A 16,714-nucleotide genomic window follows, 5' to 3' on the forward strand; every position below is an offset into this window, starting at 1 on the left:
ATCATCTCACACATAATGGCACTCTGTAAATCCCACATCATTTCCAGTTACCTTCTTCGGTTTTTCAGAAAACATACGTGTTCAAGAGTTTTTGTTCCCATTGGAAAAATGAAGAAACTGAGGCTAATAACATCCATGCAGATTCTAAAGCTCACCAATGACCAAGTCAGGGCGTGAACCCAATTCACTCAGACCAACCTTCTTTCCAGGGTTCTTTGCTGCCACCTCCTCTCAGCTCCAAAGGAAAGCAACCCAAAATGGCTTTGGGACTAACTAACATCAGAGACTTGTTCCTGGGTCTCCATCCTGCCACCTTGTGGTGAGACCTTGGAAAGTCGGTCTGCTTCCCACACAGGTCAGGTTTGTTGTGAAGATGAATTACTGGATGTAGACATACCTTGAGAACTCTGAAGTGTTCTAAAAGTGTAAGGTATTATTATCTTTTTGCCAGATGAAGTTTCTTAGAAGAGGGGCTGTAAGAAAAATTTTGTCTTTGCAGGCATGATGGAGAGTCTACAGAGAAATGACAGGCTTTAAATTTAAAGTGGGCATTTCCCCACCTGTTCTGAAGGCACAGAGGAGAGGTTGCCTCCTATCCGCTGAGCCCTTAAGTTGCTACTTCAAGATTAGATCCTTAATCAGGAAAGGAAGGTCCTTGACAACCTCATCAGACTATTGAATTTTCTCTTAACCTCCAGGGAACAAATGTTCTTTCTTTCTCTCTCTCTTTTTATTTCTCCAGTTTATATTAATGAGAGGGGGAAAAGAGACAACTTCCACGCGCACACACACACACACACATCTCTGCATTGTGAGGTTTCGTTCTTCTGGGACATCTATCCTCAAGAAGGAGCTTAGTTCAGAAAGAGAACTGATGGAAAAGGGGGAGACGAGACAGACAATTTAATCCTATCAGAAATATCAGCCTGGTGTTGGGGAGACACCACCAATGATTTGGAACATCCTCTTGAGTTGTTTGTCCACTGACTAGCTCTAAGACTTGAGCAAATCCTCCTCTCTCTCACCAGGCCTCACTTTTCCAATACGCAAAATGAATAGTTGGGTTGTGACGCTCTGAAGCAGACAGCTGCTACTCCCACCCATCGTCCACATCCCCATTTTCCGTTACTAGCAGCCTACTTTTACTCTGAGAATCTGTGCCTTCCCACAACTCACTACCATATATTACAGGTGCAGCTGCCACTAGCCCATGCCCCAGGTACAAGCGGTTCTGGAATGAGCCCAGGCTTTCCAAATGACCACAGTAACTGGTACAGGGATGGGCATGAGAACCAGTTGGCCCAATGAGATGAGATCCTTTGACTTTGGCTGAAGGGACTAGGAGATAGATGTCCGTGTCCTGCAGGACTCCCTGCATGGAGGAGGTGTGGTGCTGAGAGAAGAGAGGGATCCCCATGGCATTGTTTGAGCCTCTCCATCCTTTGGTGCCTAGACTTCCACTTGAGCCAACATACTGCCTCTTTTTGCCAGAACTAGCTTGAATTGAGTTTCTGCCACTTATGATTCTAAGAATTCTCATCAATAAAATCTCCAATCACCCATCCACCTACAAAGATCTGTTGATCTTTGAGTCTAAAATGCATTTTTGTTGCATTATCTCATTCTCTAGAAGCTTCTTCTTTGTATTGGTCTCCTGGCCATGGAGAGCGGACTGTGCATTCCATTTCCCTTGGTCTCTTCCAAGAGCCTCGTCCAGAGCAGCTGTTCTCATCCTTGGCCCCGCTCCTCCCTTCCTGCGCCTCTTTCTTTCTTCCTTATTGACTGAGATGAGTACCCATGGGGAGCTGAGCTGAATCAACAGATTCCCTCAGTTCTCCTTCAGCTTACTGGGTGGGATAAACTTGGAAAAAGTCAGTCTGTGCTAGAAATGATTATAGGTGATGTAATAGATGTACATATATAAAAACAGTAAGGATCTTCACAAGAGCAGGGTTATTTCTCCAATAGGGAGAGGGGAAAGGCTTCAGAAAGGAGACAAATCTGGAAAGAGGTCCACTTGTTTGCTGCGTGGCTTGGGGAGCAACTCACTGTAGGCAGAAGAAGGGCATGAGCAACAGCTCAGAGGCATTAAACAGGCACGTGTGCTCAGGAATTGCATCTAATCCGTTTGGCTCTAGTGTAGAATGAAGTAAAGAGAAGGTGGCAGTGAAAAGGGGGCAGACCAAGAAGGCACTGGATGCTGGGCTAAGGAGTTTAGCTTGTAGGACAATGTTTCCCAAGTGTGCTTCCAAGACGCTCTTTAAATTGTTACAAATTCAGGTTCCTGGGACCTAACCTCCCTCTAGAGAATCAAAATTTCTGATGTGGAACCTGTATTTTAGACAAGCACCCGAGGCCATTCCCATAAAATAAATCATCCAGCTTCTTCTATAGGCAACAAAGATCCTCACATGTCTTCTGTGTCCCCAACCCACATTCCACACTAAAGCTCCAAGCAAACGAGGCCACCATCGGTCCTCTGTGCCTTTACCTTGGCCATCTCTGCTCTTCTCCTAATGTAAATCAACCCATCTTTTGAAGCCAGTTACAACACCAACTCCTCCAGGAAGCCGCCTACAAAATCCGTAGGTCTTAGCTGCAACTTTGTCTTTTGGACATCTCATGACAGGCTCCCCAGGGTGCTCACAGAGAGAAGACGTGCCCTACCTCACTCTCACATGGACCGTAAGTTTCCTGAGGCCAGGAGCTCTCAAGGACCTCTTGTACATTGGGCACTAAAGCTGTAATATTTCATTTCATTCTTCCAACAATTCCAGGAGGTAAGTGTTATTATCCCACTTTACAGATGAAAAAACCAAGGCAGCCTGCTGTGCTGAAGGCCACCGAGGTCGGAGCTATGGGTAGCCTGATCCTCTTTGACCAACTCCCCCTCACAGGGAGGGGCCTCTTGCAAGCAGCATGGGCACTGGGGCCAGCCCGTGTTCATGGGCCAACAGCACTTACCACACATCCCGAGGAGTCCACCTGGCGGTCAGACACACACTTGAAGTTTCGAGTGCAGCCCCCGTTGTTTCGAGAGCAGTCACGGACTGGCCCAAAGGAGGACAGCAGGTCATTGATGGTTTCAAAGTATGTGGACAGCATCGCTTCTTCCCTTGGAAAGAAAGGGGATGGTTAAATCCCAAAGACACTGGTATTGTTGGGTTAAAAAAAAGTTTAATGTGCATTCAGTTACATTTGAGATCTTCATTATTATATTTGTAATTAAGGAAATGATGCAAATACACATTTAAAAGAAAGTAAGGAAAAAAAGCCAAAAAAATCAATACGAATACCATCATATGACACGATGGTTGTCTAATTTTGATAAAAAGAAATGTACTTGGACGTGTGTGCCCTGTATCTCATGACTCCTCATGGGTTTGGAGAGCAGGCATGAGATTTCCATTTTACTGGCCAGTGGGCTGTGGCGCAGAAAGGTGAAGTGTCTTGTTGAAGGCCATCCAGCCTGTAATGTTTGTGGAATTAAAGTTTGTGCCAAGCTCCATCTGAGTCCAGACAGAAAGCTCTTCCTCCTACAACTCTTAACTTGCATTATACATGTTTCTACAGATCCCAGACCTCCCTGTAGCAACTCTGCAGAATGAGCACATTTCTATTATTCTGACTTAGTGGATATAAATGAAAATTATGGGAGGTGTGAGACTTACCCCGAATCACACATCCCATAAACAGTAGAGCCAAGACAGAAACACAGGACTGTCCGACCCTAGTGCCCTGGAGCTTTATTTTTCAGACTGTTGCATGCAAATCATACCATCAAGAGTGGCAACATCAGCTATTGGAAAGGTCACGAGATTCTAGGCTGATGCGTGACTCCTCACAAATCAGGTTCACGAGAGAGAAGACTAGACTGGATGCCATAATCTATGGATCTTCCAAAGTTCTATTAGATGAGACATACAAATGGGAGTTTCTGGATGCTTTTTCTGGAGAAAGGGCCAAAATAAGGAATACCCTAGAACTGGATTATTTATGATGCCTACATTTGCTGGAGGTATTATCAAAGGGATACCTCAAGCAGTAAAAAGAGGCACTCTATTCTTCCACAATGTAGGACTGGTGGAATCTCGAATTGTGAAAGAAGGGAGATGCTGGCATGTGCACATGTTGCAAGAGGAGGCCAAAGAGCACCATCAGTGATGTCTGTGGACCATCCTTCATCCCTTCTCCCACACTCTCCTCTTCAGTTTCCTGGCTTATTCCCTGACTCTAGCCTTCTACCCTTCCATTCCATCTTCCATGCTGTCTGCTAGTGAACTTGGTAAATTCCAGCTTTAATTAGATACTCCATGGATCAATAGTTCTTCATTGCTTATAGAAGAAAACCTGAATTAGTTTCATTGGTATTCAAGGTCCTTCATGATCTGGTTCCTGCCTACCTGTCTAGCTACATTCTCCCGTGTCCTCATATTCTCCATTTGATAGCTACCAGCCTCTTCTCATGCCCTAAATACACAATCTTAAGTCAGGTTCCCTGGAAACAGATTCCAAAACGGAGCATTGTATGCAGGAGGCTTATCGAGGAGCCCTTTTGGGACGTGCTGGTAGGAAGAGAGCAAGGCAGGATTGGGCAAAGGAGAGGTGGACCTGCTAGTGGATGATGCTGTGTAGATCTGAAGTCTCAGCTGGTCCTGAGGGGAGCTCTGGAGCTGGGATGGCCCTTTAGGAATGCCCTGAATGGAAGCAAGAGATCCTGGCCTCTGCATCACCATGTCAGCCAGTCACTGTCACGGGCTGCCATCTGGAAGGGAGTATCCTTGGGTGAAGCAGTTCCTTGCAGCTGAAGGCAATGCCCAGTGAGAGATGCAGCCACGGGCTTCAGCCACGTTCTGGAGAATGGGAAGGTCATCCCCGGAGAGGGGATCTGAGTGCAGTGCGTTCCTTTTCCTTTCTGAACCCTTAACCATGCTCATCTGCCTGGGATGCTCATCTCCAACTTTCCTCCCTGACAAAATCCTAGGACTCTTTAAAAACTATTCTAGTTCATCCATTCATTCATTTACTCATTCATTCATATATTGCACATGCTTACTGAGTGCTTAGCATGCACCAGGAACCATTCTAGGTACTGGGGATGCAGCAGTGACCTTGGACAAAGTCCTTACCCCCACAGTGCTTACCGTGACCTCCTCTGCGGAATATTCTCTACTTACCCCCAACCAGAACTAATTCCTTTCCCTTTGTTTAAATCTATTACCTTATTGCCCTTCATCATCTGCTCTGTGTCTTCCCAAAGAGACTACAAGATTCTTGAGTGAAAGGCTCAAGATTTACTCACTCCTCTTTAGCCCCCTGCACAAGACCTGGTAAGAACTTGCGCTAAGTCAATGTTTTTCAAGTGAAATAAAGTAGCAGAGGGCGTGGATGCAACCGCCACCAATCAGTAGTTTTACCAAGAGTCTCTTCCAACAGGACACTCCCTCCCCAACTCTGGGCTCCCATTCCAAATTGTCCATGCTCAGGGCTGAAGCACAGGGACAAAAAAGAATATGCAGGTAATGCTGCCAGCTCTCCATCATGTTCTCTTTGCATAGAGTGAGGTTAGGGTGACAGGCGGGTAGGGGGAGATAACTGACAGCCCCTAAACCGAAGCTCTTGGGAGACCCATCACTTTTGAATCATGAGTTGAGGATTCTGGAAAGATATTAAGGCTATTAAAATATTAAAATCCCTAGAGGGAGAAGAAGTGATAAGTGAGGGGAAGAGATAAAGACAGAGGGGAGAGACAATCTGAGAAAGCGTGAGAACAAAAAGGAGAAACTGTTAAAAGGAAGGATGAGAAACTGAGAGGCAGAAACACAGTCATCCAGAAGAAGATAGATGGATGGATGGATGGATGGATGATGGAATGATGGGTATATATTTAGATATTTAGGTAGGTAGGTAGATAGATATGAATAGATGGATGGATGGGCAAATGGATAGATAAACCAAGAGACAGAGACAGCAACACGCCCAGAGGAGAGTCATAGAGAGATTAAAAGAGGGGAAGATGGAGGCAGAGAAAGTGTGTGAAGAGAGACAAAATGCAGAGCTAGATCAGGAGAAAGAAAGAGAGGGAGAAACAGGAGAAACAAACAGATTCAAAAGGAGAAAATATCAAGGTAAGGAGAAGAAATGTGCATGTGTATGGGGAAGGGGGCAGGAGGAGGGAGGGAGGGGAAAGGGATGGGGAAGGAGACGGACTCAGAAAGACAGAGAATGAAAGTGAAGAGAAAGACACTGCATGAGTGGAAAAGAACACACACAGACACGGAGAGCAGAGACAGAATAGCAGAGAAACAAAGGAAGAAAAGAGAAAAACAAGCAAAAAATGTCACCTTCCAGCAGAACCTGGCGACAGCTCAGGTTGTACAGATAAGGAAGCTGGTAGCTTTTGAAAGGATTGATTCTGCATAAACATCAGGAGGAGAACATTATTTAAAACACAAAGACCTGACACCGGGGCTGTTACGGAGTCTAGAGAATTGACTTTGTCAGGCTCGGAAAATGAAGAATCTGGAGGCAAGTGACGGAGGGAGCTCAAGGCAGATGCTGGAATTTCCTTAACTCAGGACTCAGTCCCTCACCTCAGCTGCTGAGTCCAGGATTTGCGGTCCGTTGAAGCTCAGAGCTGCTCCAGTAACAGGACACAAAGGGATGTGGGGAACAGTGCAGGAGGTGAAGGCGGGCTGGGGTGACAGGGAGACCTGGGTGAGAGTCTCAGCTTTGCCAGAAATCACCACCATCACCACCATCACCTGCATCACCCATGACTTCCTGAGTACCCGCTAAGATTCCTTTCCTGTGCTCCTTTGGTTTACACCAATAGCCCTAAGGTACACATTTTCCTCCCCTTGTGTAGCTGGAGAAATGGGATCTTGGGTAGATACATTGCCTTGGCTCACACCAAGGGTGTGAGGAGGAGAGCCAGGGTGTGCACCCAAGTCTGCCTGAAGTCAGGTCCTGAGCTTCCTCCCCACCATGCTTGAGTTTGTCCAACTTGCTCTGCGCCCTTTGGGCAGGTCAGAGCTCTCCTAACAGGAAAGCTGGTAGAAACCTGTACCCCCTCCCTCTGCGTCTCTGGGGAGGAAGAACTGGATGGGCAGAGCCAGTGCAACTTCTGCACGTCTCCCAGCGCTGCCTCCAGTCAATGTGTGTCAGAATAAAGGCAGAAAACATGGCGTGTTAGTTTCCCAGGGCTGCCCTAACCAGTACCACAGACCAGGGGACTTAAAACGACTGAAGTGTATTCTCTCACAGTTCTGGAGGTCAAAGTCCAAAATCAAGGTGTCAGCAGAGCCATGCTTCCTCTGAAGGCTCTAGGGCAGAGTCCTTCTTGTCTCTTCGAGGCTCCTGGCAACCCCGGCCATTCCTTGGCTTGTAGCCCCCTCCCTCTAATCTCTACCTCCATTGTCACATGGATTTTCCTCTCCTTACAATGACACCATCCATTGGATTCGTGCCCACCTGAATCCATTATGACCTCTTCTTGATTACATCTGCAAAGACCCTATTCCCAAATAAGGCCACATTCTGAGGTTCCGGGTGGACATGAATTCTGGGGGGACACTACTTAACTCACTATTCATGGCTCTGAGAGAAGTCTGGAAGCTCAGCAGGATGGCAGGACAAGAGCCAGGACTAGAACACCCTGGTCTTTGGCTGTTACTCCAGTGCTCCTAACCCCACGCCAGCCCTTCCAGCTCTGGGCTCTGCATGTTACATTGTGCACTTACAAGTCCTGTAAAGTCCTAGAAAAAGGACCACAGTGAAGCCATTTCTCCTTCATCTGAGAGGAGAAAAGACCAACGTTAACGAAGTACCTAACACACCCCAGGCAGAACAGGGTTTGGCATACTTTTCTACACAGGAATCCACAGTCAATATCTTAGGCTTTCCAAGCCATATGGTCTCTGTTCCAACTCCTCATTTCTGCATTGATAACCCACAAGCAGCCACAGAAAATATGCAATGACGATATGCAAAATGCAGAGAATGAGCACGGCTAGCGAATGACACAGCAGGCTGGATTGCTACTTCCTGTTTTACATGGGGAAACCTGCAGGTCAGTGTTGGAGTTAGGATCTGAACCCAGGTATGCCCAACTCCAAAACCCACATTCTTTCTCCTCCATTAAGTGTCTTCCAAGCCTCACTCTTCTCATCTGGAAAATGGGAACAGCATCTTTCTAGCTCCCAACCATGTAGAATGACTGTGAGAATGCAATGGCATGGTGCACAGGATCGTGTTTTCTAGACTCTGAAATGCAATGCAAATCTATTTATCATTCATTGATTCAACAAAAACTAGAAAACTGACTGCATGCCCAGAACTGAGCTGATCATTATTATGTCTCTCCTTTGGCCTCACTCTGCCCCTATTTCTGCCCCTTTGGAGTCCAGCCACCTTCTAAAGTGCTTCCTAGCACCTCTCCAGCTCTACCATTCTAATTCCCTTTTTTTTTTTTTTTTCCTGATAATACTGGTTTCAAAACTGAGTCAGCCAGACCCTAGCAGGCTGAGGGAGGCTGCCATCCCCTCACTACCTGATTGCTTAAGTGTGAACGCATCACTTGGGTTCCATTCAGCCCAGTCAGCTGAGCCCCAGGCGGGGTGCACCTTAGGCAGGGTGGCTGGGAGCAGGTGATGACATAGCCCCGTTAATAAAGACCAGGAAAGGTCTGTGTCACTCACAGATAGCTGCGAACGGATGACTCAGGGCCCAGACAGTGACAAGCTCCCCTCGGGTGTAGACTAATCGTCCTCTGATACAACAACAGGCAGCCTTGTTTCTTTCCTGAGCTCCCAGAGAGGAAGGGAGGGAGGACAGCATTTGACAGGCATCAAGCTGCCCTCCCAACCCGCCCTGCCTTGGGGTTCAGGGAGGCTGCCAAGTCCCAGTAGCAAGAGCAGCTGTGCACAACAGTGGCTACGAGGCAGGTTTGTCCCCTGGCTTCACGCACTATGAGACCTTGGGTAAGTCTCTCAAACTCTGAGCCTCCATTTTCTTGTCTGAAAAATGGGGATATTAATACCAAGCTGGCAGAGTTAGAATGAGAAATCAATCAGATAATGCATGCAAAATATCTCACACAGAAGGTGCCCAGCATACTACTGGAAATTATAATCATCTGATCGTCCTACAAAATTGCAAGAATCGTAACTTGAGGATGTAAAGAGCTTGGGGATGCAGGAGAAGAGGACCTGGGGCCTCTTAATCTTCATAAAAACACAGTGATGTAAATGGTATGATCATCCCGTTTTTTTTTTTTTTTTTTTCATGGAGGTACTGGTGATTGAACCTAGGACCTCATGCATGCTAAGCATGTGCTCTACCACTGAGCTACACCCCCACTCCCTGATCCCCATATTGTAGAAGAAACTGAGACATTGTTGTGAGGATTAAGGCAGTTTTGAGACCAGCTGAAGATAATGTAGGCACAGTGTTAGGACAGCGGCTGGCACAGGGCGGCTGCTTTATAAAGATCCATTGGTAAAGGCTTCTGGGCAGGAGTGAGCTGGCACAAGGCACAGGGAAGCAGATTTGGGCTTTTTTAAAGTCAGAGGTGTTGAGCAAGGGGAACGTGCTCTCCCAGGGTCCTGCTGCTGCTGGCCGCTATAGGAAGGCGCCCTGAGAAGGGATGGCCATTTTCTGGGAGGGGTGTGGAGGAGAGCCAGGCTTCCCAGGAGGGCTGCACACCATCACGGCGATGGTAACAACCACCACGGCTACTACCTCTTGAGAACTTATGACCTGAGAACTTGACTTAACACAGATGATCTCAATCTCATTATTTCTGGCCATACTCCTATGGGATGGTGCCATTCTTATCCCCATTTTTGTTGATTAAAAAGGAAACACACATCCTCGCATGCAGGACCCAGCACTTACAGAGGGGAGGGGTTGCCCTGTGACACACCATGCGTCTTAGTGGCAGAGACAGGGCTCTGCTCTGCTGTGTCTGTCTCCAATCCTGAAGGTGTCCTGCCTTCCGCCTTAGGATCCCTTCCCACCGGAAATTCTTCGACTGGAGTTCCAGCTGACCCTTCTCTAGCAATTACAGTTTACACTGATTTAGGTCAGGGATACATATTACTCTGCTGAGTGCTCTCGGAGCTTCCTGGCAGTGTCTCTGTCTTTGAGGAGCTTGCAAGCTTCCTGTGTACAGAGATCCCTCCTCACTCTCTTCCCCCTGCTCACCGGGCCCCCTGCAGCTGCTCACTGAATAAGCGGGGCACTGAAGGATGAGGAGGAGGGGCACGTAAGGACCATCAGCTGTGTGGTCTAGGGGACAAAGAGCAAATGACTGTGTGTCCACTGCCCATCTGTGACATGGGGGCAATAAAATTCAGCTCACAGGGTCATGGTCAGGGCTCAAGGAGATAAATGATGTAGAAACCCCTCAACCTCAAACAGAAACCTTAATAAGAAGCTGTTGTATTCCTGGAGATGCGTTCGTCCATTTCACAAGTGTTTACTTGGAGGCTGGAGTTAGGGATGCAGAAAGGAGCCAAACAGACATGAGCTCTGCTCTCCTGGAACTTACAGCTCAGCCAGTGGAACAGGGTCACCCAGCAGTTTCCTGCCTCTACATCAACGTCCTTATCTGTGTCTGTATCCACAAACTATAGCAGCTGCTTTCAGAATACAGGGTACTATGACGCCATATGGCAGAGGAGCCAATCTCATCAGGGGAGCTGGGGGCAGGAGTTGGGCATCGGGGGAAGCAGATTTCTCTGGAGAGTGTCAGGCCCCGAAGTCAAGCCAGCCAGTGTCCTGGCGCAGTTCTGTCACACCGGGGCCTTCCCCAGGGGAGCCAGGATAACGCGTGACCCCCACGCGCATGGCGGCTGTGGAGTCTCTGAAGCTATCATGCCTCGGCAAAAAGCCGCCACCTCCTCCCTGTGCTTGCACTGACTGCTCAGTCACGGCAAGTCTCCTCCTCACCTACCCTCTGTCTCCTGCCCCTTGCAAACCCCATCATTATATTCAAAAGAAACCAAAAAGGATCTGTGACAGTGCTGAGGCCTGAGGATTGTTTATTCGTGGACTACCTGCCCTGAGTTGCTAGGAGAGCCCCACAGCTCGCATCTCATAGGGAAGCTCTTTTAGGTGGGCTCTGGAGGTGGGAGGGCTCTGTGTTCTCCAGAGGCCCTGCAGCTCCCGGAGGGTGGGAGGCCCTGCGGACCTGGGATGGCACAGGGGCTTGCCCGGAGCCAGGAGGGCCCACCCTCAGTGAGTAAATGGGGCTGCATCCTCCAGCAGGAAGGGTACCAGCATGAGGCTGGAGGCGCGTAATCTGGATCTAGCTCTGCTTTGTGCTGCTGTGTGTCCCCAGGTGACCCCCTACCCTCTCTGGGCCTCTGTTTCTGCACTATACACTCAGTGATGGGGTGGTCTCTCAGGGTCCTTCCAGCTCAGATTTCTAGTAATATTATGTGGCTTCCCAAGAAGGATAAGGTGGAAGATAAGGCGTAAGAACGGGGGAGGGAGGGGGAGAAAATAGTTTGTTTCCATTGTATCCATTACAGCGAATATTTCCATTGTTCTGCACCTAAGGAAATCTAGGGACTTACACAGTCATCAGGGGAATTAGAAATAAATACAACTGTGCCAGCGGGAGGAAGCCCTGGGCTGAAACCCAGGCCCTGCCACTTATTAGCTGAGAAAACTCTAACAGCTCTCTCAGCCTCTCTGAGTTTCAGTTTCCCCAAGCGTGGATCATGGATAATAACCCCCACCTCTCAGGGAACATCAGGACGACACGAGGTAATAAAAGCTCCCTGAAGCAGGTGCTCTGTCATGCCCACTGCAGTCCAGTGCCTGTACAGGCACCCAGATTTTTTACTGGACAGGTGAATGAATGAATGAGTCAATGAATGAATGCAAACATATATAAACTGCTGTACTGATGCACTCGCTTTTATCGTTGTGGTTCTTATTAACAACAGCCTGCTTTTCAGGCTGAAACCCTGAAAGTTACTCAAGCTGGGAAAACAAGGGTTCTTAACTCAACCTATAACCCTTTTGTCAGCATATGGGCTACATCTTAGAATAATGTTTTTAAACACTTGAAGTCAAATGCAAAAGGCATTACAAAAGAAACCATTTATCAGAACATTTTTGAAAAAGCCAACTGGAATATAATCATATATAAGCTTCTTTATTGACACCTTAAATAAAAAGATCTAGGAATAGATGTAATAACGACCATAAATGGAAGGCATGAAGAGCATAAACTAGATTTTTAAGACATCTGCAACAAATGAAACAATAAATGAAAGATGATACGTAACTGCATGAGATTTCTATTGGCAGCTAAGTCACAGGGTCTACCAGCACACCCCCTGTCTGCAGTAGAAGGACACGCTCAATTTCAATAAGAGCTTGGTGAAAGTAAAAATGTAGGCTTTTCCAGGGCCTTTCATGGGTCTCCAGCACAACCCTGGGTTGAGAGCCTCTCCCTAAACTGACACTTTGATGGAGAAAGCTTCTCCCTGAATATCTGTTGGTCTGTGAATATCTTGGGTCTAGATAAGAAGAGACAGGAAATTAAAACTCAGCTAAGATCACAGCAAAATCATTCTTTTCCTAAAGGGACATAGGTGGTGTGGGGAAAGGAGGACAGGTTTGGTTTCAGAAAAAAAAAAAAAATTAAACTCTCAAGGATGTGTCCTCACAAAAGTGACCTCCCTTTCTGAGCTTCAGTTTCCTCCTCTGTAAATGCATCATTGCGATGTTCCCTCAGTGCCTAGGGGACTGGGTGAAATATATGAGGCAATGCACCTTGTGCAAAGACGCAAGTGCTTCCCCTCAATATCCTCCTTCCTGTCCTTCTAGAATGAGAAAAGATTTTTGCAGCCACCCACACTTAGAGCTGCTGAATGTACCATAGTGGGGATGCATTTCCCCATCCCTTAGCACCTACTGGGGACCAGGCCCACCTCCTAGATACTCAGCACACAGAGGTGCCCAGATAAAGTCCTGCCCTCAAGAAGTGCATAGGCTGCGGCCAGAGACAAGATTTATAATATGAAGTAGAGTGAATACTTACAGTATAGATGCATAAAAATACACAGATGTCCAAGAGGAAGAAGCAATGAATTTTTCTGGGGCTGGTTGGTGACGGATTCTCGGAGGATGTAGCAATGAAGGAAGAGGAGGAAAGGAAGAGGAAATGAGAAGAAAGGCAGGACAGGTGTTAAAGGACAGCACAGAGTAGCTAAAATGTGGAAGAGGAAGGAGCGGGGAGTGCTGAGAAAACAGGCAGTGAGCTCACTATCCGTGATGAGGGGTGGGCAGGAGGAAAGGAAGCTGGCTCAGCAGGCTACGCCGTGTGGATGGGATAGACCATCCCGGGTCTGTCCCATAAGGCAGATCTCATTACCCCCATTTTAAAGATGAGAAAACTGAGGTTCAAAGTGGGTGAAGTCATGCACATCCCACAGTTCCTTAAAAACGGAGCCATTATAGGAATCCAACTGTGCTCCAAAGTGTACATTCTCTCCCCAGTATGGCACCCACTGCCACCTGTAGAAGACTGCGCTCTCTGGAATTCCACCCACAGTCAGAATCAGGAACACAAAAGGCTTAGGAATAGGACTTTGGTGATCAGGGTAGCACTGTTTCCCACCTCTCCCCTCAAATGCAGCCTTCACCCCTTTTCCTTGCCATGCACATTCCATCTCCTCCTTTGATCCCCACAGGTCCAGCCACCCATCTACAGGGGATGCCTGGTGATAGTGAGCACAGGGAGTGTGCGGTGATGACAGTGACTCTGGCCTGCTCTGCGGGTGGCTGTCACCCAGCAGCCAGGTGGGGCTGGGCTCTGGGGGCTTCTCTCCTGCCTGCTTCACCCCCACCCTGCCGGGGCCTCTGCTTCTAGCTGCTGTCCCAGCCAGACTGGCCTCTCCCACGTGCTGGCATGTGATTCCCTGGGCCAGCACAGGGGTTGGGCTGAGTAAGCCCCTGCCTCCCTCCCAAGGGCCTGGCCAGTGGCCTGTAGTGGATCCTAGAGCATAAGACTTATTGGCGATGGCTGAGACATGGGGAGAAGTTTCTGGAAAGTGTTTGAAGGAACAAGGGCAGGCAGCAACTTTGTTTTCCAACTTCAGAAGCTTTTCTCCTTAGCCAGGGCAAGTCAATTCACTGTGCTGACAAATCCTATTGTCTTTAAAGACTTACTCTCTCTGTCATTCATCCAAGCCACATTAACCATGTTCTCCATGGTCTCCCTTAGTATGTTTCATGATCACTAACAATTGAGCGATAGGCAAGATACTGAGTTATCCACATGCGTTGTCCCATGCAACACCCACAGCTATTCTGAAGAGAGGCAGGTGCAAACCCACTGTACAGATCAAGAAACTGAGGCTTCAGGAGGGTGCAGAGATTTGTTCCATGTCACACAGCTAATTAGGATTCAAATCTAGCTCTGTTTGACTTCAAAGCTGGAGGCATTTTCAATGTTCATGCCAACCCACCACCAACTTCAACCTGTTTCATAAGCTGAGTGTCTATAGTCCATCTCCTCTGTAAGCAACCCAGTGGGTAGCCCAGGGCTTGGCCTACAGAAGGGTATGGTGGATGTCTGAGCAGAGAAGGAAGGAGGAAGGAAAGGGGAGCTTGAGGGAGAGAGGAAGGGAGGAGGAGACCCAAGTTTTATTTTTCCCGCTAGGCTGTGAGTTTCTGAAGGTAGGAATCTCTGCACCACCACGGCCTAACCCAATGACACCTAACAGAGGGCGCTGCGTATCTAGTGAATATTTCAGCGAATGGATGGATGTGTAAACAAAAATGAGAGAACTCACTGAGGAAATAATGAAAGAATGAATGTCACGGGGCCAACTGCCTGGTAAATTGGTCTCTAAATAAGCCTGAGCTTTCAAGAGCTGAAAGTCCCATCCTCTTGATGGCTCCTCTTGTGGGATTACAGTCACACAGTTTTGGGAGGAAATGAGAAGATAAAAATAAAGATCAATGTAAAACCCTCTGCCCACTAAGACCACATGAAATGTGTTGTTCTTCAGTGGGTATACATTTTCCGCTACGTAACATGAGTGAGTTCTAGAGATCTGTTGTGCAACACAGCACCTGTAGCTAACAAGCGGCTTTGTGCACTTATGATTTGTGTTAAGAGAGTAGATCTCCTGGTAAATGTTATCACCAAAATCCTACCAACCAATAAACCAACCAACGGTGGGGAGGAAACTTTTGGGGAAGAAACTTTTGGAGGTGAGGGATATGTTTATTACCTTGATTAGGGTGATGGTTTCATGGGAATATGAATGTGTCCAAACTCATCAGATTGTGTACATTAAATATGTGCAGTTTTTGTATCTCATTTATACCTTGATACAGATGCTAATCATTAAATAAAAAGACCCCTTGGAATCCCAAATGACTGAAAAGTTCATGATGTTCCCGAGTCATCACTTTCACAAGAGCAGCCACCAGCCTGGAAGTTTTCCTCGGTACACGTGCCTTTAAAGTGCCTTCCTTGTGCCATCCCTCATGCCTTGATTACCTTCTGATCGTAGATGGCTACAGCCCTGTGCTCTCCAGGTCCCTGGGCACAGCCAGGTTCCATGTGGCGGGCAGGTATGCGTGGAGAAACTCATCAAAGTTCCAGGAAGGGAATGCGCTGATGCCCTTTGGGAAGGTGAGGTCACGGGGACACCCTCAGAACCAGACAATCCTGTGAAGCCCCTACAAGCTCTCTGACCACGCTGGCTGAGAGCTGGAACAGCAGAGAAAACACTGGACTGAGAATCTGGAGACTTGGATTCCAGACTGGTTCTGCTGCTCATTCAATGTGACTGGGGGCAAGTCCTTTCTTCTCTTTGTGCCTCATTTTCCCCATCTGTGAAAAGAGGGCTGGACTTCACGCTCCTTCAGAAGTCACCAGAGCTCCCTGTGTGAGGAGGGCCGGGGGATGTCACACCCAGGTGCCCTGTATTTCTGTAGAGATGGGGGAAAGTTGCCCCAATTCCCTAGGCCAGTGGAGGCTCCTGCGGCCTCAGAACCAGGTTTCTAAGGAGCTGTCCAAGAGATAGAGGCCTCCTTCCCACAGCTCAGCTGGCCACACCACTACCCTCATGCTCATTCCTCATCTGTGCCACGTGGCTGAGCCCCTGCCATGTACCAGGCACTGTGTGTGGTCTATGGAGGTGGGAGAGATGGCCCTTGTCCTCAAAGACCTGGCATTTCAGTGGAGGGACACTGCAGACACCCCAGGAAATGAACTAACAGCAGAACTGATGAATTAGAGTCAGAAAATACAGCGCCTGTCTTTCTAATGACCCCTTGTGTGCGTGCAGTGCTACAGCATTTGCATTTTATTGGGCTGCCACAGTTGTTCCTGGTTTGCTGGTCCCATTTAGCAGAGGAACAGATTGAGTTCTGAGAGACAGAATGGCCTGCTTAAAGTCAGATCGCCTGATTTCTGGGCAGTGTTCAGGGAGGGCTTCCTGGAGGAGAGAGGTTTTGAATAGAGTCCTAAATATGGCTGAAGGATAAAGAGTTTGCATCCAGGGTAATGTGTGTGGGGAGTGGAGGAGACCATATGCCAGCAAGGGGAAAGGAAGCCTGGAGAATGCAATTCTACCCCACAATGTAGGGAAATCTATTCTACAGTATAAGTGCAGGGAGGACATAACATTCCAAGTGCTGTTGGAAAGAGGAGAAGAAAGAAATGTAGAAAGAGAAC

The 16,714-nt window shown here is 47.8% G+C and overlaps 1 protein-coding gene across 7 annotated transcripts in view; it reads right to left on the reverse strand.

The window, feature by feature from the left end:
* The window catches only part of ASTN2 (astrotactin 2), an 849,846-nt gene that overhangs the window by 374,955 nt on the left and 458,177 nt on the right, over positions 1–16,714 (reverse strand). For all 7 annotated transcript variants that reach the window (XR_010382793.1, XR_010382792.1, XR_010382791.1 and 4 more), the window contains one exon: positions 2,965–3,115. Coding sequence is in view for 4 of the 7 variants with exons in the window: in XM_064490458.1 (XP_064346528.1) it covers positions 2,965–3,115 (151 nt within the window). In the remaining 3 variants the exon portion in view is untranslated. The remainder of the gene's footprint in view (positions 1–2,964; positions 3,116–16,714) is intronic.

This window comes from Camelus dromedarius, chromosome 10 (genome assembly GCF_036321535.1).
Source record: "Camelus dromedarius isolate mCamDro1 chromosome 10, mCamDro1.pat, whole genome shotgun sequence".
Taxonomy (NCBI): domain Eukaryota; kingdom Metazoa; phylum Chordata; class Mammalia; order Artiodactyla; family Camelidae; genus Camelus; species Camelus dromedarius.